The sequence below is a fragment of the Pinus tabuliformis genome, chromosome 4_2, assembly GCF_031772625.1.
Source record: "Pinus tabuliformis cultivar Carrire ecotype Pingquan chromosome 4_2, CPIR1, whole genome shotgun sequence".
Taxonomy (NCBI): Eukaryota; Viridiplantae; Streptophyta; class Pinopsida; order Pinales; family Pinaceae; genus Pinus; species Pinus tabuliformis.
This window is the reverse complement of record NC_142304.1, coordinates 880,070,694-880,096,339: the sequence shown is the minus strand read 5'-3', so window position 1 is coordinate 880,096,339 and position 25,646 is coordinate 880,070,694. Positions and strand designations below refer to the sequence as shown.

At 39.1% G+C, this 25,646-nt stretch overlaps 1 protein-coding gene across 1 annotated transcript in view; it reads right to left on the bottom strand.

The window, feature by feature from the left end:
- LOC149172506 (uncharacterized) overlaps positions 1 to 25,646 on the bottom strand; it is a 287,733-nt gene that overhangs the window by 66,405 nt on the left and 195,682 nt on the right. The window contains exons 26-27 of the mRNA XM_089426345.1: positions 15,879 to 16,355; positions 15,428 to 15,757 (exon numbers count right to left, since the gene is read on the bottom strand). Coding sequence (XP_089282471.1) covers positions 15,428 to 15,757; positions 15,879 to 16,355 — 807 coding nt within the window. The remainder of the gene's footprint in view (positions 1 to 15,427; positions 15,758 to 15,878; positions 16,356 to 25,646) is intronic.

Here is a 25,646-nt window from a genome sequence, read left to right as displayed (position 1 = left end):
TTCAGCTTGTTTAGGCCTATGTGCACTGGCCGCAGTTGAAGGAAGGAACTATAGTTGGATCTGAGGTTAAAGGGAGGCCAAAACTGTTATAGGAATGCCTTAAAGATTGGTCGAGACCTAGAAGGAGGAGGCCAAGGGTCTCAGGGATTATTGGCAGGGAAACCTAGGCATAAACAGGGCCTAGGAGCGAGGCCTCATGACCAAAGAGGGTGGTCGAGTGCTAGGAAAGTGAGGTCGCGGGTCTATTTGGGCTAGTGCAACGAAGCCAAGGCATGTTTTGGAGGTTGTAGGCTAGCAAAACGAGGCCAATGGCAAAACAAAGTTGCAGAGGCTACAGAAGAAGAGGCTACAGTCATAAGGAAAGGGTTGTGGCCCTGTGGAGTCACTAAACAAAGAGATTGAGGGCTTAAAGGGGCAAGCAAAGGTCTGGGAAAAGGTACAGTAAGGTTGCCAAGTGGCAAGAGGAATTTCTAGAGGCCTAAATGAGTAGGCCAATGATGATAAAGGGTTGCCACATCAGCGAGAAGGAATCAACAGTGACAACAAGGTTGATTGAGGGGGCTAGTTAAACCCTATGAAAATAGTTTGATGAGACTAAATAGCTATAAGTATTTTGTATTATTTGTGTTTTGTATGATGGGCATATGAGAGCCTAAAGGTAGTGGCCTCAACGCTAGGCCCCTAGGTTATTGGTCAGAGGACAGACTTGTATTATAGCATTGTACTATGGTTTGTAAAGGGCCATGATCCCTGGTAAGGGAGCCCTAAGGTTTTCTTATTGAAGGACTAATAAGGAACATGTTTGAGCCATAAATTCTTGTGTACTACATTGATTTCATTATTGTTATATTTTGTTGTGCAAATTTGTCTAATGTTGGGCATCTACTAGTGTGTTTGTGTTCTTATCTAAGGCATCGACCATACCTAGGGTGCATGGAAATTCCAACATTAAATAAGGCTTCCCTTCCCTCCCTAGGTAGGAGTGGTTAATAGACCACCCTACTAGGTGTTTCCAGCACCCAAGGGGGAGTGACATGTCCTTGGTCCACCCTTCAATCGATAGGTGTCAACTGACTAATGATGAAACAGAGGGAAGAAGACTTATGCCCAAGTGCCATAGTCAAAGTGACCAACAATGGTGGGCCCCTCATCTTGAGTGTACAGATATGGGGCGAGAGAAATCGTGGATGCATGAATTACCAACTCGGCCTTTGTTTTTCAACCCTTCTTGTGCGCCTTTTACTTTTTCTTGATTTTTTCTTTCTATTACTGCTCCTAGCTCAAAGGGTTAGAGCTTGCTTTGTATGATGTACAACAATTATTACCCCCTTAATGACGAGGCAACTCATTGCCCATCAAGGTTGGGACATGCAAGGGTTCCATCTCATAATATGAAGAGCACATGTGCTCAAGAACTGAGTTATGGCCATAATGAGTAAGGTAGAGCTCATGTTAAGCTTTTGCACACATGCTAATGTGTATGTCCCAGCCATCCTTTTCATTTTGATCCTTTTTTCTTTTTTCTTGTGGCCATCATATGCTTTTTCTTGTTCGTTCCGCTACATCAACCTCCCAAGGCAAAGTTTTGGGCCCTACCTAGTTATGAGGATGTATGGTGCCAAATCCCAAAAAATCAATGGTTAGTTGAACCTGAAGAATGGAGGTGGAATATAGGGTTTATAGTGTGAGATGGAAAGTGGTAAATATAGAATAGGGAGAGATGAGACTACGCTATCTCAATCAAGGTTGCCCAAGCAATGCCGCTCCTATAACCATCGACCCATTAGAGGAGTTCACACTGGACTATGATGAAGATTAACCCCCCATTTAGGGTGAGGGAACAAGATCAAAGTCAAAACCCTGCTTCCTTCCAGGTTGCCCCATAATCCATGTCAAATGCCCAAATACAAACAAGCATAAGCAACCAATTGTAAAATGAACAAAGTACCTTTTGATCGGAAGCCCACCTTCCAACATGTGCTCTTTCCATATAGGCGAGGAAACAAATGATGATGCAGGTAGCGAAGATAGGAATGACACATCATCATTGACTAGTAAATGTTGTCAGGAGTTGTTGGCTGGCCGGCTAGAAGAGAAGATGGTAGAAAATTTTCTCCCATGGGGCCAACCCACTTTTGGTGTTTAACAACTGGCTCCAACAGGGACATGAGCTCACCATAAAGCGCATGATCCATGTACTCGAATGGGGAGTTCATGAGAACTCCAGCAAACTCCTAAGACCGCAAACCTATAAACCGCACAGTGCAACAAACTTGTTTGGGAGCACATGCGCATTGGGTGTAGGGTATTGTTACGAATAAAATATATAAATAATATAAATATAAGTAACGAGGATAATTGTAATAATGATTAGTTAATAATAATTAGTAGTTAGGTTGAAGAGGCATGTCTAAATAGGACATGACTCTCCATGAAGAGACGCTTGGTATATAAGAAAGCCTCTCGTTCTCATTGTATTATCATTCTTATTCTTATTCTTATTCATATATTCAATATATAATATTTGTATCCTCATGGATATCTTGATATTCCAAGTCTTTTGGAGTAATTAATTTGTAGAAGGAACTTTGTTCGCTTCATTTGGTATCAGAGCAGTTTGATCCTTTGGTCGTTGCACAGGGCTCGTTCTCTGATCCAAGTCTTTGACTGTTAAATTCGTCAACCTTGTTGCCATTGGAGCGTTTTGCTATAAGATTTTGGATGGTCTCCATTTTCGCTATCAAGCCCGTGGCCATTTCAAATAGAAAAAGAAAAAAGGAAAAGAAAGAAAGAAAGAAAAAGAAAAAAAAGGGAGAACAATACCTACGACTCCTGTTGCCTCACTATTGCTGCAATCCACGCTGGAGAGACAGTCGCATAGTAGTCGACCAACGGCCCTCATAGACGTATCCACTCCCGCAACCGTCCACCCACCATCAACCACATCGACAGCCACAGTTGTAGCTTGGGTACCAGTGACGTTAACCACAACCACTACCAACCGTCCTGTAATCGAATCCGTCAAAGTCAGCGATCAAAGGAAACCACAACCACCACTGCAACATTCTTGTGTGTCTGTCGTGTAGTAGCGTTATCAACATACAGTTCTCCACCATTTCCTTGCCCTGCATTCTGATAGTGACCAAATAGAAAAAATAAAAATCATCTACCATTGCGGGCGCATCCGACAAGGAACAATAGAAAAAGAACGACCACTGCTGCAGCGACATCCAACATCGATCAGCGATCGTCATTGTTCAAACACTCCCTGCAACACGCCTCCCTCTCCTATATTGCGCTTGCCAAACTTCTCTTCATTCCGTACGTATAAGATAGGGTATGGGATAAACCGACCCGCAAGGTTATACCCCTCGACTATAGGTGGTAAGGTATAACCGATAGGTTTCACCTCAAAGTGCCTAGTCCTAGATCAGGTTTTCTTCTTGATTATTAAGGTGCGAAGCCACCAGATTCCCTCTCCTTAAGTCGAGAGTTCGGTACCTCTCCCGGTGGTCGAGAGTTCGGCAATCTCACCCTCACCCTAGAGAAAGCTTCAGCAAATCCTCAGAGTAAAGAGTCTTTATCTGACTTTCCATCCAGTAGAAAAGCCAAGGAGAGCTTGTCTAATGACTTGCCTTCTTAACCATTGACTTGCTTAGCCACCATAGTGACCAACATTCTCAGTGACATGCATAAAATGATATTGATGTTAAAGCGCTCGACAAAATTGAAAAACATCGATTTTCGTTACATAAATTCGCACCTATGTGAAGCGCAGACCCTATTGAAGTGCATAAACACAGATTTGCGGGTATTCCAAGTCTGTTGGTGCAATAGAAAATTGAAGGGTTGCTCAAATTGTATGGTGAACATCGTGACCCTATCATATGAAAAGACGTGACGTTTTATATTAAGTGTGGTGACATCATAAAAATTTATAATAAGTGGGACTTTTATATTAAGTCGGGTGACATTAAAAAAAAGTTATCAAGGGAGTAATTAAGTATATAAAAAAAGAACCAATTTATTATTAAAAAAAAAGTGAAATTATTATTATTATAAGATAATAAAGTTGTTTGAAAAAGAGTCTTAATATAAAGAAAGACATACATATATAGAGGGAAACAATATAAAGGAGTATTTCATATAAACAAAGAAAAAAAAAAAAAAAAAACGTATTCAAGTTTTAACAATCCACATTAAAGGAGAATATTTGAAAAATATATATAGAAAAAAAAGGATTTATTTAAAAAAAAAAAGTGATTTAAAAAGTATTTAATATTCAAGAAGCAAAAATGGAGTCTAATACAAAAATGAAGGCCATAAGATTCCTAGAAACCTTACCCAGAGACGGTAAAGCGTTATTTAACATGAAAGGAAATCTCGCAGGAAAAGATGTTATTATTGTTTTTTCTCCGGCAGAAGATGCAAATTATATAATGCCTAAAATTGCAAACGAACTAGTGATCCCGCAGTCAAATATAACTAAAAAATTAGACCTTTTTCGCAATAAAACATATGACAGCTAATTTACAGTTAAACATTGAAGATTATACATTTGTATCGCAATTCTCAGTTCACACCCTATGGAAAATAACACTCCAAGATGTTACACTGAAACCAAATTCAGTAACGCCGGAAGATATATCAGATATTTCAAAAGTACTTTCTCAAGAAGGAAAAAAGTATTACAAAATATGCAAAAAGAAATTGACAAAATCATTGTTGACAAAAATGAAGAAGTTTCTCGACTTAAAAACCATAGTGAAAATTTACTGACGCAAATTAAGAAACTTAAGAAAGATAAGAAGTCATTAGAAAACAAGGTACAACAACTTATTAAGAAGGAAGCATCAAATGTAGAAATTCAAGTTGATGACAAAACAACAGATACCAATCTAGTGAATGTCACAACTCAAGAAGAAGACAAGCAAGTTGAAGAAAAAACGCACTTGGATGTTGCAGTTCAGTTGATAAACACCCCAAGTGAAGGTTTGGTAACGAACTCAACAACATCATCCCTTGAAGTAAATCAAAATATTTCCACACACCTAATAAGGGAAAGTAAAGTCCCATATCGACATCTGAATCATGAGAGTAGACAACTCAACCAAGCTACATATCGGGACCATTTAGACCAAAAACAGTAAATTGATATTTCAGAGAATAATGACGTAAAATCAATCTCGTCTTATGGTGACAAGTCGTTACAAAATTCCAGTGATCAGAATATTCCACAAAAAATTAATCTAGAATGGTCTGATCCCTTCTCAGTGTGACAATTTTGTTTGTCACTTAGAAAATCATATCAGTTTGTATCGACGAAGATGATTGTTCCAAGAGAGAAAGACATTTGAAGCCGAAAAAGAGATCAAGCCTTTTTCATTAACAAGCTTTGAGAACAAAGCTTTTTGAGGAAGAAGGCAATGTTACGAATAAAATATATAAATAATATAAATATAAGTAACGAGGATAATTGTAATAATGATTAGTTAATAATAATTAGTACTTAGGTTGAAGCGGCATGTCTAAATAGGACATGACTCTCCATGAAGAGACACTTGCTTGGTATATAAGCAAGCCTCTCGTTCTCATTGTATTATCATTCTTATTCTTATTCTTATTCATATATTTAATATATAATATTTGTATCCTCGTGGATATCTTGATATAGTCTTTTGGAGTAATTAATTTGTAGAAGGAACTTTGTTCACTTCAGGTATCACCCATGTTTTATATAAAAGTAATAAATGGAGTGATGGCCCACTGTCACCACAACCAAAATCCCCTTGTTGTCACTTGGTTTAGCATTAGCCTTGTAGGGTGAGCCTCTCCAAGGCCTGTTAGATTTTGCGGCAACATGGCTTACACCCAATATCTGGGACTTCTTAGTAAGTTACCCATCCCGAGACTCCTTCAGCTCAAGTGTGCTAACTTGTATAGTTTTCCCGACATTCAATCCCACTTAGGTTGCTACCACATTTGCAAAACCTCAACAAGTTTTGTACTTTATGAACTATTCATTTAGAAAACCCTTCACTCATTATTTAAGCATAAAAGGGCTTCCACAATCCAACATATGAGATAGCAATTTCAGGATTATCGTTAATCTATGACCCATAACCATGAGTATTAGTCATAACTAAACAATTTCACGTGATTGAGAACAAACCACTTAGCACTCATAGCATCGAGTGATCCCCATAGAAGTGAATAAGCGGGATTAAAATAAGGGAGGTGATTAGTGATGCCATGTGATTCATTTTGCTAGTTTCAATCCCACTTATTCACCCCTGTGAGCATCACCCAATTCAAAATGCGCTAAATGGACTATTCACAATCATAAGAAATCCTCAATGGCTTAAAAAGGAGTTTGTCAAACTATTGTCGTTTCGAGGTCAAGCTCTCTGGATATCAAAAACTCCTCAGTTATTCATGAGACCACCTTAGAATCAGGATTTCTGTTTTCCCAACACTTTTTCTCTCAGTGAATTTCTGCTGGGCTGAGTCACCTAGTCCCAATTTTGGCACCAAGTCAATTATAAATTAGGTGTCTAAGTCATAACTAGAGAATTTTGCTACTATAATTAGGATGTCTAAAGCATCTTCAACAAAAGGGAGAAATTGGTTAAGTGTAAGAAAAGATAAAGTAAAACAAGTAGTACGAGAAAGTCAAAAAGCAAAAGAAACACCCAAATGGATTGAAAGAAGTGACGATCATTAAGACAATGCCATGGAAGAAGCCTTAGAACAGTAATAGCCAACAATATAGTGTCACAAAACAGATATCCTCACATCCCTGGCCAAAAAAGAGTTGGTCTTGAGATTTGTGGTAACAGCTGGCTGGGATCTCTTAGGCCTACACCATCTAGCTGATATCATAGTGGTTACCTAATCACAAGACCTCCTATGGCATGAACCATCCAACTTCTAAAAAGTAGGAAGTGATGAATCGTAGGTAGGCAATAAGGGACTTGTCACTAGATGTTTCTGTTGGAGATGTAGCATCTCGCATATGAATAGGACAAGACATATTTGTCCCTTCTACCATATAGAAGTCCTCAAAGAACCATGCAAATCTCTGAACAAAGAAAGGTACCATCCAAGGATCACACAATAAAGCGGGCATCTAAATATACATGGGTGCCCAAATAAAATGTCTACAGGAACAAATAGTTGAGGAGTATGGAGGTAGTGAGTCCTCTGGCTACAATCTCATGAATAATGTCACTTTGTGAAAATGTTCAGAAATGCATCAGGCACCTAGATAATTGAAATCACAAAAGATGAAATATTACGCAAGGAAATGGAATCAACATAGACTGCAGATAGCAGAGAATAAAAGAGAATACGAACAGAGCACCTCAGTTCTATGTAAGGAAATGAATTTATTGGAAACATGTTGGATGTTTGCTGAAACCAAAGGTCATTTGTTCAATTACATTACCCAGAAAAGTAAAACATTTGAGCAAGTAAAAATTTCTCATTTCCCACCCCGGTTTTCAATTTCACCTTATTTCTCCAAAATAGTTAAATGCCCTTTCCCATATCCATACATTTAACAACTGAAAATTAAATTTTGCTCAAAACACAAATTCTGGAAATTTTACAGAATGCTGGAAAATGCAGAAATATAAAAATCAGCACATATAAACAGCCATTCAACACATTTAAACACAGTGATTTTTTGTCAAGGTGACCCTGGAAAAACCCCCTACAACTCTTGGGGAAAACCAGTTCGAGAGCTCCTTATTTCTGAAAAATGCTTTTTACAGTGAGAAATATTCAGCAAAAAATCAGCAAGTAAACTTTAACAACTTATCTCGTTTTCCGTGCCTCAAAGCCAACTGGAAAAACTTGCAAACAGCAATAAATGTTGTACGTCCTCCTCGATTTCTATGCCAATTTTAGCCTTAAATTCTGTTGTACGACCTACCTAGAAAATCATGCAAGTTGCCAGAAATTTTGTTGTACGATTTCCTCGATTTCTATGCCGAAAACTATTGTACGACCTGCCTAAAAATCGTGCAAGCTGCCAGAAATTCTGTTGTACGATTCCTCGATTTCTGTGCCGAAAACTGTTGTACATCCTCCTTGAAAATCTGTTGTACGGCCTCCTTGAAAATCGTGCCAGCAAACTCATATTTTTGCTCCTCGATTTCTGTGCAAACTGCTGTACAGCCTCCTTGAAAATCGTGCCCAAAAATATGCCTCACTGTATGCTAACTCAGTTGTACAGACTTGTTGGAATGCTGCCTTGGAATGTGTGCCAAGCTGCTGCCTCCGCCTCCCTGTCCAGAAATCTCCCTTGCTCTCTTGCTCTCTCTCTCTCAATCTACTCATGAAAGAATGAATGACCTTTTCCTGCTTTTCCTCCTTTAATCTAACCCTAAGTGACTTTTGGGTGACCCCTAAATCCAATGGCTGAAATAGATTGAGATCTAGGGCTGAGATTAAATGCTCATTTAAATCTCACTTTCTATTTTTTAATTCGCCCCACTTTAATAAAGACCCACTTAGTCATTATTTCCAAAGTCACTTTTCCTTTCTAATTTTTCATTGTCTTTAATAAAGTCACTTTAAAATTAGACTTTAGTAACTTTATCACTTAAAGTCACTTTTAAATTAGATTTGACTTTATAAAAATTATAAAGTCACTTTTAAATTAGATTTGACTTTATAAAAATTATAAAGTCACTTTAGGAGAAAAATTAAATTTTTTGGACACTTTTCCCTAGGCCAAAGATCAAAGCCTGAGGGAACTACCTGTCCTTCGGTACCAAATTTCAACACTCCCTCTTACCGAGGAAGGTGTTCCTCACCACACCCATCTTGTCTCTGAAGTAGTCATGCTTGCCTCGTGGTAAGGCTTTGGTAAGAATATCTGCAACCTGCTCATCAGTGGGAATATACTCAAGCTTTACAACGCCCTTCTGAACACAGTCTCTGATGAAATGATATTTGATCCCGATATGCTTTGACCTGTCATGAAATACTGGATTCTCCGTGAGTTTAATGCAACTCTGATTATCGCAGTAAATCACTGAAGGTCTCAACGGCTAACCAAATAAGCCAAACAACATCTTGCGAAGCCAGATGGCCTCACAACTAGCTAGATTGGCTGCCATATACTCTGCTTCCGCTAAACTCAATGCTACTGACTGCTGCTTCCAGCTGAACCATGACACTACTGCTAAACCCAACCCAAAATAGCACCCTGAAGTGCTCTTCCTATCAGAAGCACAACCTGCCCAATCAGAATCAGTATAACCTGCCAATCTCACTCCATCCCCCTGCTTGTAGTCCAGACCATAATCCACTGTCCCCTGCAAGTACAGCAAATGTGTTTTGCAGCCACCCAATGAACCTTCCTAGGCTCACACATAAACTGACTCATCGTGTTGTACTACAAAACAAATATCTGGTCTAGTGTTGACCAAATACATCAAGGAACCAATCAGCTGCCTATACAATGTGGGATCCACCAACTCGGAATCCGAAGCACGAAGCTCTTCCAGTTGGTGATCATCGGTGTCGACATGGGTTTACAATCCTCCATGTGGAATCTGCCAAGGATGTCCACAATATACTTCCCCTGCCCCAAGAAGAAATGCCCCTCCTCCTGCCACACCTCCAAACCCAAAAAGTAATGCATCAATCCGATGTCCTTCATCTCAAACTCTGGCGCAAGATCTCTCTTGCAGTGCTCTACGAGTCTCTCTGCACCTGTAATGACCAAGTCATCCACATACAGCGCACCAGAATGAGAGGTTCCTCACCAATCACAATAAAGTAGAGATTCAGATTTGCCTCACTCTTTGTGAAACCGATCCCCGGCAAGTATGTATCTATCCTGGAGTACCAAGCTCTAGGAGCTTGCTTCAGGCCACAAAGGGCCTTCTTCAGTCTGCACACATGGGACTCTTCAGTCTGCACACATGGGACTCCTTCCCATGCACCTCAAAGCCCTGTGGCTGCTCAATGTACACTCCTCTTGTATGAAGCCATTGAGAAATGTAGTCTTCACATCCATCTGGTGGATCTTCCAACCCATCTCTACTATTATCGATATAATGGAGCGGATCGAAGTATATCGAGCCACGGAGCGAAGGTCTCCTCATAATCAACTCCCTCTACCTAGGAGAACCCTCTAGCCACAAACCTCGCTTTGAATTTCTCAATGTTGCCATCTACAGCATGCTTTACCTTGTAAAGCCATCTGGAAGTAACCACGGATTTGCCCTCAGGCCTCAGCGCTACCTCTCAAACATCATTCTTCACGATAAAAGAATACTCCTCCTGCATGGGCTCTCTCCAAACCTACTGGCTAGCTGCCTCCTCATAGCTAGAAGGCTCAGAGTCAAGGATGTTGGTAACCATTGCCATATAGCTACAAAACCTCTTACGTGGTTTACTCTCTCTGACCGGCCTCTTAGGCTCAGCAACAGATGTGGCATCTCTCAAGGTCTCTTGAAGCCACTTGGGCTTCCTCTTCCCTGAGCGCACTTCTCCCATTGAAGAATGAAACTCCTCCTCCTCATCATCATCAGGAGCCTGAACTCTTGACTGCCTGTATGTTGTCCTCCTGCCTGTACCTGAACTTGTAGAAATTGAGGTACCGTGTGAACTGTCAATCAGAGGACTCCCTAGTGAACTGCTCTGTGAACTGCTCTGCATGCTGCCCGAAGCACCACCCCTCTGGCTCAGCGAGCCACTGCTCACTGACGAACCTGACATCCTCATAGATGTCCCTTTGGATCCTCCTGATCCCTGCCCACTGGATCCCTGCGACTGACTCAACTGCTGCTGAGGGTTGGCTGATCCAGATACTCTAACTCCCGTGACCTCCTAAAGGCCTCGTCCTCCTCGAACTTCACATCCCTTCTGACAACAACTTTCCTCTGTGCAGGAATGTAAATCCGAAAGGCCTTTGAAGTGTCATTATAGCCCACAAAGATACCATTTTCTGCGGTGGGCTCTAGTTTGGTCCTCTTCTCCTTGGGTATGTAGGAGTATGTAATGCACCCAAAGATATGAAGATGACCAATATCAGGCTTCTTCCCAGAAAAGTCCTCCGGATTCATGTGCCCCAAGGCACGATGCGGACTCCTGTTCTGCAAATAAACAGCTGTGTTGCAGGCCTCTGCCCACAAGAACAATGGCAACCCCTGATCATGTAACATGGATTTGGCAACCCCTACAATGGATCTGTTCTTTCTCTCTGCAACCCCGTTCTGCTGGGGGTTGTAAGGAACAGTGAACTTCCTCCTAATGCCTGCCTCCGCACAATAGATAACAAACTCTCCAAGGGTGTACTCTCCCCCATTGTCCGACCTCAGGGACTTGATCTTCCGACCTGTCTGTGTCTCCACAAGAGCTCTGAACTCCTGAAATCGCTTGAAAACCTCACTCTTGGTCTTCAAGAAATAAATCCAGGTCCTCCTGGAGTGATCATCAATGAATAAAACATAGTACTCATATTCACTCAAGGAAACATGAGACATCCGACCGCTCACATCAGAATGAATCAAATCAAGTATCACAGTCGCTCTGTTGTCACTGCTGGGAAAAAGGGATTTGGCAAACTTGCCCATCGCACATCCTCTGCAAGTATCAAAGTGATCAGTACTGAAATCTGGCACACCTCTAGTGATCTCCCGCAAGGTCCTCAAGGCTCCATGATACATATGTCCCATCCTGCGGTGCCAAATCTGACACAGCTCAGAATTGCTAGCTTTGCTGTCGGTACTACTGCTCAATGCCAAAAGGGACTGGAATGCAAACTTGTACACCTTTGCATGGCATACACCTATCACTCTAGCTGAATCAGCTGGAGTGCCCCTGGGATACATCAACACCTGTCCTCCCCTGAACAGTACCTCATATCCTCTGTCCTCCAAAGCTGAGACGGATACAAGGTTCTTCCTCATCCCTGGCACATAAAGAACATCCGACACCTTCAAGGGAGGTTTGGACTCCCTCTGAAATGTCAGTGTCCCCACACTGACTGCTCTAACAACTCTGTCATCACCGAGTACTACCTCTATATCAGTGCCTCTCTCCGAAAGCTCTGAGAAGTACTCACGGACTCTTGTCATGTGACGTGAAGCCCCATTGTCCACATACCAGATACCCGAAGATGCTCCGCTAATCGAGGGAAAAGCATGCTCCCTCTGAGCCTGTGTGGCAAGTGATCCTGCACTAGAGGACTCATACGCAGTGAACCAAAACTCCCGGTCAAAACGAACTGCAAAGTCCTCAACCTCTGTTGAAGCTACCACGCTCTGGTTCTTCCCCTTCTTCTTCTTCTTCTCCGGACACACAATTCTATAGTGTCCCATCTTTTGACAATTCCAACACTTCACCTTGGAATAGTCCGTCTGTGTGTTACCCTATTTACCTTTACCTTTGCCTTTGCCCCCACCATTGCTTGTGGAAGCTTGCTTCTTCCCTTTGCCTTTCTTGCCTCCTGCCGACAGTGCTACATCTTCATCCTGCTCAACTGGCTTGGTTGCCCCAAGCTGACCTTTCCTGATCTCTATCTGAATGCAATCATCCCAAAACCTCTCCCATGTGGGAAGGGTCTCACGTGCACAAACCCCATCAACAAAGTTCATCCATGAACGGGGGAGGCCATTCACTGCAATCCGCACCAACGCAGTGGGTGGAATGTCCTCTCCAACTGCTGCCAACTCATCTCTCACATTAGTAATCTTTGTGAGATATCCAGCTGCACTGTCATTACCCATCTTAATGGTCTTCAGCTTCTCCTTCAGGACCATTTTTCGGTTCTCATTGGTACTCTGGTAGAGATTGGACAATGTTTTCCACATCTCATGGGCATTTCTCTTTCCTCTCACATGAAGAATGCAATGGTCTTTGACTCCGTCTAGAATCAGTCTCTTACCCTTGTTGTTCTTTTTATCATACTCAGCGAACTGAGTAGCATCAGTAGGCACAACAACAGGGTTCTGTGCGATCTGCACCATGATGTCCCAGACTTCTGCCTCCTCAAAGATACTCTGCATTCTCTCCTTCCAAACATTGTAATTGCTAGGCCCATCCAACTTATCCTCCACCCTCAATCCCAATGATATCCTACTGTCCTAAAACTAAAAAATAGCACTGTTGTAGTAAAGATAAAATTGTTGTTTGTGAAAAATCAGCTTGCTGGAATTTTCTGAGTGAAAAATCAGCAGGCTGTAATTTTCCTCCTTGCCGTCCCAACCTGCACTTCAGCACTCAAGTTCTGATACCATGTAAAAATTTCTCATTTCCCACCCCGGTTTTCAGTTTCACCTTATTTCTCCAAAATAGTTAAATGCTCTTTCCCATATCCATACATTTAATAACTGAAAAATAAATTTTGCTGAAAACACAAATTCTGGAAATTTTACAGAATGCTGGAAAATGCAGAAATATAAAAATCAGCACATATAAACAGTTATTCAACACATTTAAACACAGTGATTTTTGGTCAAGGTGACCCTGAAAAAACCCCCTACAACTCTTGGGGAAAACCAGTTCGAGAGTTCCTTCTTATTTCTTAAAAATGCTTTTTACAGTGAGAAATATTCAACAAAAAATCAGCAAGTAAAGTTTTACAACTTATCTCATTTTCCGTGCCTCATAGTCAACTGGAAAAACTTGCAAACAGCAAAATCTGAACAGCAATAAATGTTGTACATCCTCGATTTCTGTGCCAATTTTCAGCCTTAAATTCTGATGTACAGCCTACCTAGAAAATCGTGCAAGCTGCCAGAAATTTTGTTGTACAATTTCCTCGATTTCTGTGCCGAAAACTGTTGTACGGCCTCCTTGAAAATCTGTTGTACGGCCTCCTTGGAAATCATGCCAACAAACTCAGATTTCTGCTCCTCGATTTTTGTGAAAACTGTTGTATGACCTCCTTGAAAATCGTGCCCAAAAATTTGTCTTTCACTGTATGCTAATTCAGTGGTACGGACTTGCTGGAATGCTGCCTTGGAATGTGTGCCAAGCTGCTACCTCCCTGTCCAGAAATCTCCCTTGCTCTCTCTCTCTCAATCTGCTCATGAAAGAATAAATGACATTTTCCTCCTTTTCCTCCTTTAATCTAACCCTAAGTGACTTTTGGGTGATCCCTAAATCCAATGACTGAAATAGATTGAGATCTAGGGCTGACATTAAATGCTCATTTAAATCTCACTTTCTATTTTTTAATTCACCCCACTTTAATAAAGACCCACTTAGTCATTTATTTCCAAAGTCACTTTTCCTTTCTAATTTTTCATTGACTTTAATAAAGTCACTTTAAAATTAGACTTTAGTAACTTTATCATTTAAAGTCACTTTTAAATTAGATTTGATTTTATAAAAATTATAAAGTCACTTCAGGAGAAAAATCAAATTCTTTTGGACACTTTTCCCTAGGCCAAAGATCAAAGCCTGAGGGAACCACCTGTCCTTGGGTACCAAATTTCAACAGAGCAGCCAAGCAAAATATTTATATTCACTTCAGCCTGGCTGTATAAGTAAGTGCTATTTCTTGATACGACAAGAATGGCTTATCAATACTCATACTAACCTAATCAAGCCAAAATGTGGCTTAACAACCTCCTAATCAATTATTTCCTGGAGTTGTCTATCGTTTTTTGCTTCAAATGGTAGACTGGAAAAATATTCGACTGAACAGTGAAAATGAGGAAAATTTGCTTCGTATAGTTGAGGAATTTTAAAGTCAGGCACAAATATGAACCTAGAAATATGTTATAGCTGTAATCCTTTTACATATGGTTCCAAACCTTCAATAAATGATTATGAAAAATTAATCCTGTTACATAATTGCTATTTGCTAGAAGAGCATCTTCCATAAAAATGTCAAGCCTAAGGCTGGCCTATACCATGTACAATTAAATTTTAGAGGATAACAAGAAGCCAAAAACTACTATGACTATAGTAAGTTTGATATCATTAAGAGATAACAAGAAGACAAGTTCTAATCACTTTTGAGGTGCAACAAAGCTACCACCAAGAGTAGAGATCACCTAGGATCCCCATACGTAAAGCAAAGGCCAAAAATCCTTACCAGGAAAACCTGAATGACAATTCCTTACACATTAGGCAGGAGCAAACATTCTAAATAGATAAGATCAGGCCTTCCATTCTGCTACAGAGGAGAGAGTTTCGCATAATAAAAGGGCATAAACTCTGTTGATGCATTAATTAAGCAAACATATGAAAAAAGAAGGGAATTCAGTTTAAAGTCAGGCAGAAGTCACTATCCCGACCAATCCATGCATGAGCCCAAAGGCATCACTCCCTCAACTAGCCATAAGTAAATTTAACATACATGATACAAAGTTGAATAGGGTAGGAAACCAACAACCAATACTGATATTTTCATTAAAGTAGTGGAAAACATTACAAGTTGATAAGCATCACTTACTTTCAAATCCATCTGAAACTTCTCTTGTACCAACATGGCCAACTGAGAACCATCGTCCTTGTTAAGGAAAATACAAACACTATTGACATTCATCTTCAGCTGAAACACAACTCTAGATTTTCCAGTGCCCAATAGCCCTTTAACAAATAAACGATCAGTGCTTTCTTTGTTTCCACTTGGAAAAACAGCATCACCTGCCATATCATTCTGTGGAGATGCTTTCTCAGATATGACTTCCATTAATTCACTCAGTTCCATGCCAAAGTCAATCAAAGAAACAACAGTACATCTGTTGCAGAAGAAATCAAGCTTTGTCATGCGAATGTTCATCTGAGAAATATCACATCAAGAACTTAGTTAGCTCTTACAATTAAATTGAAGCTATAAATTTCACTCCTTACTCATATGCATGTAAAATTGAAGTAAAAAAGCTCCATGGGATGATCAATACCTGAGTGTCTGTTCCATCATAGTGAGGAGAATTGGGCTGCCTTGTAACAAATGTAACACTCACAAAATCAGATACATCTTCCTCTTTGGTTTTTTCTCCTCCTACGGGTAAATTCCAATCAAAAAGTTCATATTTGGAACTTGTAAGAGGGGTTCCAAAGTCATGTGATGGATTTTGTTTTGGCGTCGAGGGGAAAGAACTTAAGATGCTTTGGGGGATGGAAGAAAAATCAGAAGGGCAACTAAAATCTGGCAATGCATCTTTAAAAAACTCATCCTCCTCTGAAATGTTTTCTGCTAACACTGTGCTACATTTATTAATGATCTCCTCATCTGGATCTTGACTATCATTTTCCAGCACAGAACAAGCAATATACTTGCATGTTGTAGACACATGACCTTGAAGTTTATCTTCAATCCTCAGGGAATGCAATGTCATCCTCACAGTCAAATCATTCTCCTGCTGTATAAGGTTCACCTGGACAACAATAATAAAGTAAATGCATTTTAAAATTCAAGTCTGCCAAAGGTTCATGAAAGAGCATTGAAACTGCATCACTGGTTGTATGTATAAACTACAGACCAAAAGGACCTCATTCATGTTCATCCATGTATAATGTTCAGTGCCTTTAACAAAGATATGTTTCATAATGAGCAATATTTATATTATTTTTAAGATATTTCTTGCTTTAAGTCATGCAAAAATTTAAGCCAAACTTCAATAAAGACTTTCAGAATGAAAGTGGAAAGTTTTGTTGAAATTAGTTTGAAATTTAGCAGCACCAATACAAATTGTATGCCATAAATTTATGCAGATAGAAAAAACTCTTTGACAAAGTATTCACTCACTGGGCATGACAAACCCTCAAGGATTTGGGACCTCCCAAACAAGAGACAGAAATAAAGAAGTTAAAAGTAAAGTTCACAAGCAATCAAATAGATCAATGAGACTTGAATGTACAACCAGCTATAGTGGCAATGCAGGAGTAATTAAAGTATCCCTTAGATGCAAAAAAGAATATAAAAGTAAGAGAAAACAAAAGTACAAAGGGGAAACCCAAGTGATAAACCCTAGGGTATAAGAAAAGCATTAACCTACAGTAAAATTAGAATAGGAGAACATCATCATCAACCACTGTGCAGGTGACAATGCAAAGCCAGAAGAAGTCTTCAAAGGAAAGTTCAATTTATTGCAAAACTCTACATGAGCACTTATATCAAAGTAAAATATAAATATGAATTGCCAATTAACTAACCTACAGTAAAATTAGAAGAGGAGAACATCATCATCAACCACTGTGCAGGTGACAATGCAAAGCCAGAAGAAGTCTTCAAAGGAATGTTCAATGAATTGCAAAACTCTACGTGAGCACTTACATCAAAGTAAAATATAAATATGAATTTCCAATTAACTATATCTACCAACTAGGTGTGTCCATGTTGCACTTATATCAAAGTAAAATATACATATGAATTGCAAATTAACTACATCCACCAACTAGGTGTGTCCATGTTAACCGCATGTTCTTCAACAAGATTGCAATTCCACTATGCATTTCAATGAACACAGCACCCTCAACATATTCTCTATCACTTGTGATAATGGCATATGCATGTGCTGATCAAAATATCGTACCAAAAATAAAATGTCATGTACCACCATCACGTTCCCAACTAGAAAATAGTGCAAGGAAAATTAGACTAGTGTTTACCATTCAATTGTATATTAAGTTATCAAGGAAAGAAATGCACATTGCATACCACTTCCATAATTGTGAAAGCAGCAGATATTGACATACAAATCACACTAAGCCAAATATCATTTTCGGTAATTGTTCACATAGGTCTTTTGTTGTGTAATCCATCACAACATCATAAATGTAGGCCATATCAATAGTATCGTTTGTTGCAATAATGGCACCTTCACCCTCATAAATGCACATATACTGCCAAAGTATACATTATATCAACAGGGCATATCACTCATTAACACTGTTCTTTGTATCCATATAATCTTTGTTATAGGTTAGAACTTAGAATCATACCAAGTTTAATAAACCTCATGGCTAAGAAAATGTGTCCCAGTATCAATGAGACAATACCTCATTGTGGGCCAACATATCTTCACTCATGTACATTTACTGCAACCTGTAGATGTCTATTTTGCAAGTAATGATAAAGTAAATGATGCAATTCCTTATGCTGTAATAATTTACCACAGCCCCCACCAATCACTCAGATAGACTTTTCCACTTGCAGTTTGGAAAGAAATGTTGCAAAACCAACATTAGAATGTAACCTTTGTACAAGATTATCCAATTCAATTGTTTGAACTTTGAATAATAATGTATCTTGTTGCCAATGAAATTTTGTCTCAATATTAGGTCTTGTTGTTGGCAACAAGAACTTTAAAGTTTAGCTTTCCTATTTTGTATTTCTGTTGCCAACAAGAGCTTTATCTTACTCGTACATCTTCTCTTTTCAAGGAAAACCTCACAGGGAAATCCAAAGGATGCTTCCCCACATTCATGGATGGCATCCCTAGTAAACCCAATAGCATAGACTAGTGCATCTTACCCAAAGGGACTTGAACTAGAATGGAACTACCGAAATGCCTATCAACATTAGCGACAACCAGTTGAGCTAACTACTTGATACTTTTCTTTCTGTTAGGTTTGCAACAAGAACAATTTGTCGTTTATTGTGCAAAGACAATCCCAAATTGCCTTTCAATTCTCACAAGACTATAGCCTTTTTTAATAAATCTCCCTAGTAAAAGCAATGTATGATAGTTTGTGCTTGCATCATCCTACATCTCAAAGCACAGAACATCATAGTTTGTGTGTGCATAATCTTTTTCCAATCCCTGTCAAGAATGCAAGCACAAGCCATGATTGCCTTCTCCATTTCTGAGTACTTCCAAACAGCCCAACTGACACTAACAAACATTTTCAACAATGCATGTTTAACCGTTGTAATAATTGTGATATGTCCTTTACACTTGAATTTTTCTTGATATGTCCTTTAAGCTTCAATGTTTCTTGATATGTGATAGTTGCCAGAGAAATTTTTGGCATATTATCTTCTTTTGGATTTGGATAAGGGGTCCCGTTTTCTTCATTGTTTTCCTCGTCAGAGCTATTCTCTGAAGATTCTTCTTCTTGTTCTGCTTCGCAGTTGTTAAGTTTTTGCATAGTGCACCTTTACCCTTGGGAATATTTATCTCTGCATGTCCAAGACTTAACATCCCTTTTTCTTTCAAAATTTGACTGTTGTTTTCCTCCATTGCGCATTGGTGGTGGAATGTACTTACCAGTCTTTTCTGAAGATGACTTACTTGACTTTCCTTTTGAGTAGTTGTTTGATTTTTCATTACTGGCATATGGCATTTTATGGAGCTTATATTTTCGCTCAATAATTATTGTTGCATGTCTAGCTTCTACCTTCTTATGCTTTTTGTGAGAGCATTTCTTTATTGCTTGCTTCCTGGACTAGTCAGCATTTCTTTATTGCTTGCTTCTTGGACCAGTCAATGTTTCTTCTTGCTTCGTAGTCAGCAATCTTATACTCCTTATGTGAGCATATTCTTTTGTTGACCTTCATCACATTTTGGTACATGCCTTCGAGCATGTCCTTGGTGAAAGAGATTCTTTCATACTTGATCATGTTATAGAACTATTCCGGTGACTCAATAATATACAAATGATAACATGACTAAACTTTGATGCATACATACCTCATCTTGATTCTCCTTTGATCATCTTCGCTTCATTTGGTTGTCCTTGGTGTGGCCCTTCTTGCTTCATATTAGCTTGCCTGCATATCATCCTTTTCTTTTGATGATGGAGGTCTTCTAAGATTCTTAATCATGATCAATCTTATTTTATCATGGATGAAGTCCTATACTAGATATGCGCCTTCTATACGAATATCTTGAGCTATATCTACCATGCACCTATATTCTAGAAGATATTTCTACCCATGCATTTTTATTCTCATTATAAATGCTACATCTTCATGAGTATCTAGAACTCTATGTATTTCATACTTCTAGATTCTAGAAGATGCTTCTAGTCATGCAATTTTATTTTATTCCTACATGCTCCTATCCTACTCAAAACCTTGAAAGAAGACATGAAGTGAAGAGTTTGACTTATTCATAGTAGACATCCGAAGGATCTTCCTTCTTTTGCTTCTTTTCTTCTTCTTTCACCTCTTGAGTCATGTCAACTTCTTCCCTCTTTCTTTTGTTGGTGTTGTCCTTCTTAAGCTTAGGACAATTCCTTTTGTAGTGTCCATATTCTTGGCATCCATAGCGTTGGATTTTGGACATGTCTTTGTTGTTTGTTCTTCGTGGACCAAATTTGCCAATTTTTCCCTTTCTCTTGGCCATGGTAGCAAATGCTTGCTCCTTTGATCCCACTTCTTCCTTTGCGTTATTTAAGTCTAGTTTCCACTATCTTGCATAAAGACCACATTTCACTAAGTGTGGTTGCTTCCTTCTTGGTATATATGCTTGATGTGAAGTTGCCCCAATCCTCAGGTAGAGCATTAAGTACTATAATTGTCATTTCTCTGTCAGACATGACTTCCCCAAGATCTTGAAGTTGATCCTTCATCTCAGAGATCTTCATGAAGTAGGGAGCTATTCCTTCCTTTGATATCTTCATCTTCTACAATTCATTTCTTAGAGATATCACTTCTCTGGCTGTGGATACCGAGAATAGCTCTACTAGCTTGTCATACATTTCTTTTAATGTTTCAAATTTGGAGACATAAGGAATGAGAGACTCTTTAATTGATTCTATTAGAATCCTCTGAGGTCTTGTCTCATCCTTATTATACTTGGCTAAGGCTTGAGTTTGTTCCTTAGCAGGGATAGTGATATTCCCTTTGACATGTTCTAGGAGTTCATTCTCCTTGAAAAGTAAATCAGTCCTCTTCCTCCATGCAAGAAAGTTATTTATACCTACCAATTTGTTTCTTTCCTTGCAAAAAGACATTGATGTATATTCAGAAGGGGACATATACTTACTTGATATATTTTGAGATGTAATGGATTTGCTTCCTCCTTGAAGACTTGATGACTTGCCTTCCTAGGATCTTGATGTTCTTCAAGTTGCCTTCTCCAAGTGGACTTTGCTTGATGAAGAGATTTGCTTGGTAATTTGTAGATGATGTAGGTCCCTTTTGATCTACTCTTCTTTGTAGGTGCCTTTGTGTAAGGCTCTTCCTTTTGCTATGTAGTCTTCCTTGATGAATGATAGATGATAGGCCTTGTTTTCCTTGAGTAGATTTGGCTTGATGTTTCAACCTTGTAGATGACTTTCCTTGATGAGTGTTCTTGAGTTTCCCTTTCCTTGATAAGTCACCTTAGCTCTGATCCCATGTTGAAGAATCTAGGGCACTAGGGTTTGTTAGGATTCTTCTCTGCTTAATAACAATTTGTGAAGCACTTTTACAATTATCTTAGCTTGATCTTCTTCTTATTATTAGTGTTTGTGTTTCATCAAACTACTACCAAAAACATAAAGACAAGAACACAAATGTTGGCTCTCTGCCAACGCCAAAACCTCTCCCTCTTAGAGAGAAAAACCCTTCAGTAAGTTTCTCTTATTGAAGCTTCTTATTGATCACTGCCAAACCCTAGACCTTTGACTAGGATGTCCTCTAAGCACAAGTCAAGTCCTCTCCTCTTTTCTGCACTTTGTTCCCCAACACATAGGCTTCCTTCTTCCGGCACTTTGCCCCCCAGCACTTTGTCCTCCTTTTCTTTGTTTCTTGTCTAGAGATAGACCTTCCTTAAGTGAGCCTTCTATTTTATCCTTTGCTCAAGTAGACTTTTTCAAACGAGCTCCTTCTATTGTTGTTCCACTACCCTAGTTTTCCCACGTTTGGAGGGTACCCTTAGTGAATTAAGGTCCTTTAACCTTCGCTGGAGAGAGAGACTTCTTCGCTTGTGTTGGGAGGCCTTGTAGGCCTAATATCTAGCCCAAAAACCAACGAATCTTGCACTGAAAAGTTATCGTTGTTATATTCGCAATATGCCCTCCTTTCCTTCGCACGTGTGACTGTTTCTAGCCCTAGAAACAGTCACCTACCTTCGCTGAGTTTCCTCCTTCCTTCACTGCACTTTTGGAGACCCTTTAGACTTGCTTCACCTTCCTTTTCTCGGCTTATCTCTTCGTTGATTTCAGAGCTTGCATTTTATGCTTTATGAGGGAGTGGACAGCCTCTATATATAGAGGATTGTCCCTCCTCTAGGTCGACATTTTGTCTTTAGGCCGACTTGACCATATCTTCATTATTTTCTTCGTTTAGCTTCTTGTGGAGGACGTTGTTGCATGGAGAGGACTTGCACTTGTCTTGGAGGTATTCCTTTGACCTTATACATAGTGTAACATGCCCTCAAAGGGTCTTACATAAATACATTGACTCTTGACTTCCTAGAAGCACTTTAAACATGTGCTTGACCTAATTCAATGAGCAAGAAACTCATTGACAAATATCATAAAAATAATTTCTCTTTTCTTAAATAAATACAAAATTCAAATTTACATTTATGAAGACCGAACCTAGTTACACTTCCTTCAACATGGCGGTTCACCTTTATATGAGTTGACTGGCCACAAGGTTAAGACACGACTTTTGACATAAGTGCCCTTTCATAGTTAATTTGGCAACTTAATTTAATTTAATTTATTTATTAATTATTAATTAATGTCTATTTATTATTATTTATTATTTATTTTAATATATTATATAGTTATGAATATTTTATTCATAACATTTGTCTTTGTGGAAGCCATATAGTCCAAATGACATACGGCCTGAAGTTCTGGAAGACATACAAGTCCAAAGTTTTGTCTATTAATGGAATCATCAAAAGGCTAAGTTTTTGGTTCATTGTGGTCTGAGTTTCTGCTGCACACATATAAGTGATATGATCCAAGATCCCTGTGTCTTTGTGGTGAGATTCAAGCTATCCCAAAATGAAACCATCTTTGTGATTCAAAGGTCCTCCCTGTCAATATCTTTGTGATGAGTCCAAACCTATTGAACTTATGGAGCATGATCTAGCATTTTTGAAGCCAAATGATCCATGTGTGAAATCCCTAACATTAATAAAGAGTCTAAATCTCTATAATAAAATTCGAACTTGCTGAAGGTGATCAAAGTAACTTATTTGACAAGTTTCCATGATCCATTTTGGTGAATGGCCTTAGTGAACCAAGTATTGTCTTAGTAATGGTTGAAAAACTTTAGAAAACCTTGAATTACCTTTGAACCTATATATGAAGCACACTTTATGTTTATGTGCAATTTGGACTTGATATTACCTTTAGTTGAAGCATGAGAAGGATACAGAAAAGGAGGATGAAGCAAGAGGTTTCATAAAGGACTAATTTATTTTCTCAAAATACAAAACTGAGCTTCTATGGAATACCATTGTTGAGAATCGAACTTGTGTCCCTCTCTATGATGGACAAAATTATGTGATGAAAGAATTTTTGTGATACCCATCACTGTGATATTCTTTAGATTATATTTATGTGAAAATATCTTTATTGAAGGGCAAACTTGCGATCATTTTGTTGAACCAAATCCTTATGATGACAGCTTTTCGCATCCTTGCAAAAGCACCATGAAGAAGGATGAATTTATGCATTGGAAAGGCCAAAGTCATGCTCTTGCCGAAGGAGATGAGATAAAAGCTATTAATGAGCTAGTGGACTTGACTAAGAGGAAGGGTGGATCAGAGGATGCTATGTCAAGAAGGAAGAATCATTGGACCAGAATATATTGACATGATTATAGGAGTTAAAGATCCGCCTTGGCCACCAAGCAAGCATAACTTTATACATGTTATTGGATGCTCAAAAGCTAATGCCTCCTTGACCCTTCTGGAATGTAAGGAAAGATATCTTGCATCTATTGTCATGAATGTTGGGTACTGAAGAATGATGAACTTAGTCTTGCACATTGAAATGAAGGCCAAAGCTTTGTGGAAAAAAAAATTGTTGAGAAAAGCAGAGTTTTCCTAGGATCATAATTGGACATTCTTAATGGATCAAAGACATTTCGATTCCAGGGTTTGTAAACCCTAGCAAGTAACAAGGCTTGATAAGAAAACCCTAGCCTTTACAAGAAAGGTATCGCATCATGATGATGATGTGGATGAAGTTGATAAAGGTACTAGATGAATGCAAGAAGATTAAAGATCAAGAGGGAGTTGACAATCTTCTCAAAAGAAAAGTATCTTATATCTCTCTTATTTTATTACTAATATTGTTGTTTTACTATTAGTTAACCCCTTGTCTTTGAATTTTTTTTGCTTGGTTGTAATTGTTCTTCCATGGCCCCCTAATGAGGATTGCAAGTACATAGTAGAAGCTACCTAGGCTCTGGCAGCAGATGGAGAAAGTGGAAGGATGAAACAAAACAAAAAGACTTTCCAAATTGCTAATTGATAAATATTGTACTTCTTCCATGGCCTCCTAATGAGGATTGCAAGTACATAGTAGAAGCTACCTAGTCTCTGGTAGCGGATGGAAAAAGTGGAAGAATGAAGCAAAACAGGAAAACATTCCAAATTGCTACTTGAAGAATATTGTACTAGATGAGACCCAAGTTCAAAGAGAGCGAGCAATTGTAAGTATGCCTTGATTGTGCCAAAAAGAAGTCAAGATCTAGCATGTAGTAGATGCCAGGAAGAAAGTAAGATTTGAGAAAGTTCTCTCAAAAAGAGGGAGAGGATCTTGACAAGACATTTGCCTCAGTTGATGATCTGCTATGACTTGTTTCTGACGAAAGGACTCATATGTCAGAGGGAGCAATTGTGAAGAAGGTATTGCCACCAAAGAGTCGTAAGAAAGCTTTGTTATAACCCCAAAGAAAGTTGACGTTAGATTCCTAGATGATGGACAGTCAGTGTGAGAGGAAGCATCCAATATGGGTATCCGAAAAGCATTTTTGATCTAGTGAAGGGAACAAAATACTCTATGGTTGAGCCTAAGATGTGATGCTCAACATCTTTTACCAGCATGGTATAGTTGGTCATGGATGTTTTGAGAAGTACAGCTGCAAACTTAGCTTGGGCTTGTGGAGATTGCCTCTCTCATTAAGAGGGACAGTTGATGAGATAAGCATTCTCCATGTGCCTTCATGACCTTGGTTGGAGAATGGTCTAATATTCTCCCTGCGTCATCTTGACCTTGGCTGGAGAAGTTCTCCCTATGTCATTATGACCTTGGCTGGAGAATGGTTTGAGAGATTGGATCGTTGCATGGACTGACATTCTTCCTATGTCATGTACTTTGACCTAATTAGGAAGGTTATCCCTGTGTCAAGTACACAGACCTTAGTTGACGAATGGTCTGGTGGACTGACATTCTTCCTATGCCATTGTATAGTGACCTGACTATGGTTGTGGTCCTTGAGTCACTTTGACCTGATTAGGAAGAATGGTCCTGCAGATATAGGAAAATGGCCTAGCAAAGGATAGTCATTCTCTCTATGTCATTGTATAGTGACCTGATTAGGGAGGTTATCCGTATGTCACATTGACCTGATTAGAGAGAATGGTCCTAAAGGTTGTAGCCTCCCAACATTGTGCTTTGATCTCTTTCTAGAGTGAGTTTGTTTTGGCATCATGCTCTTCTCTTTCTAGAGTGAGCTTGTTTATTAAATGACGCATATGTGCCATATGTCAGCGGTACTGACTAGGTTATGGCAACGTGGTTGATGCTAGTGATGATTTTGATGACGA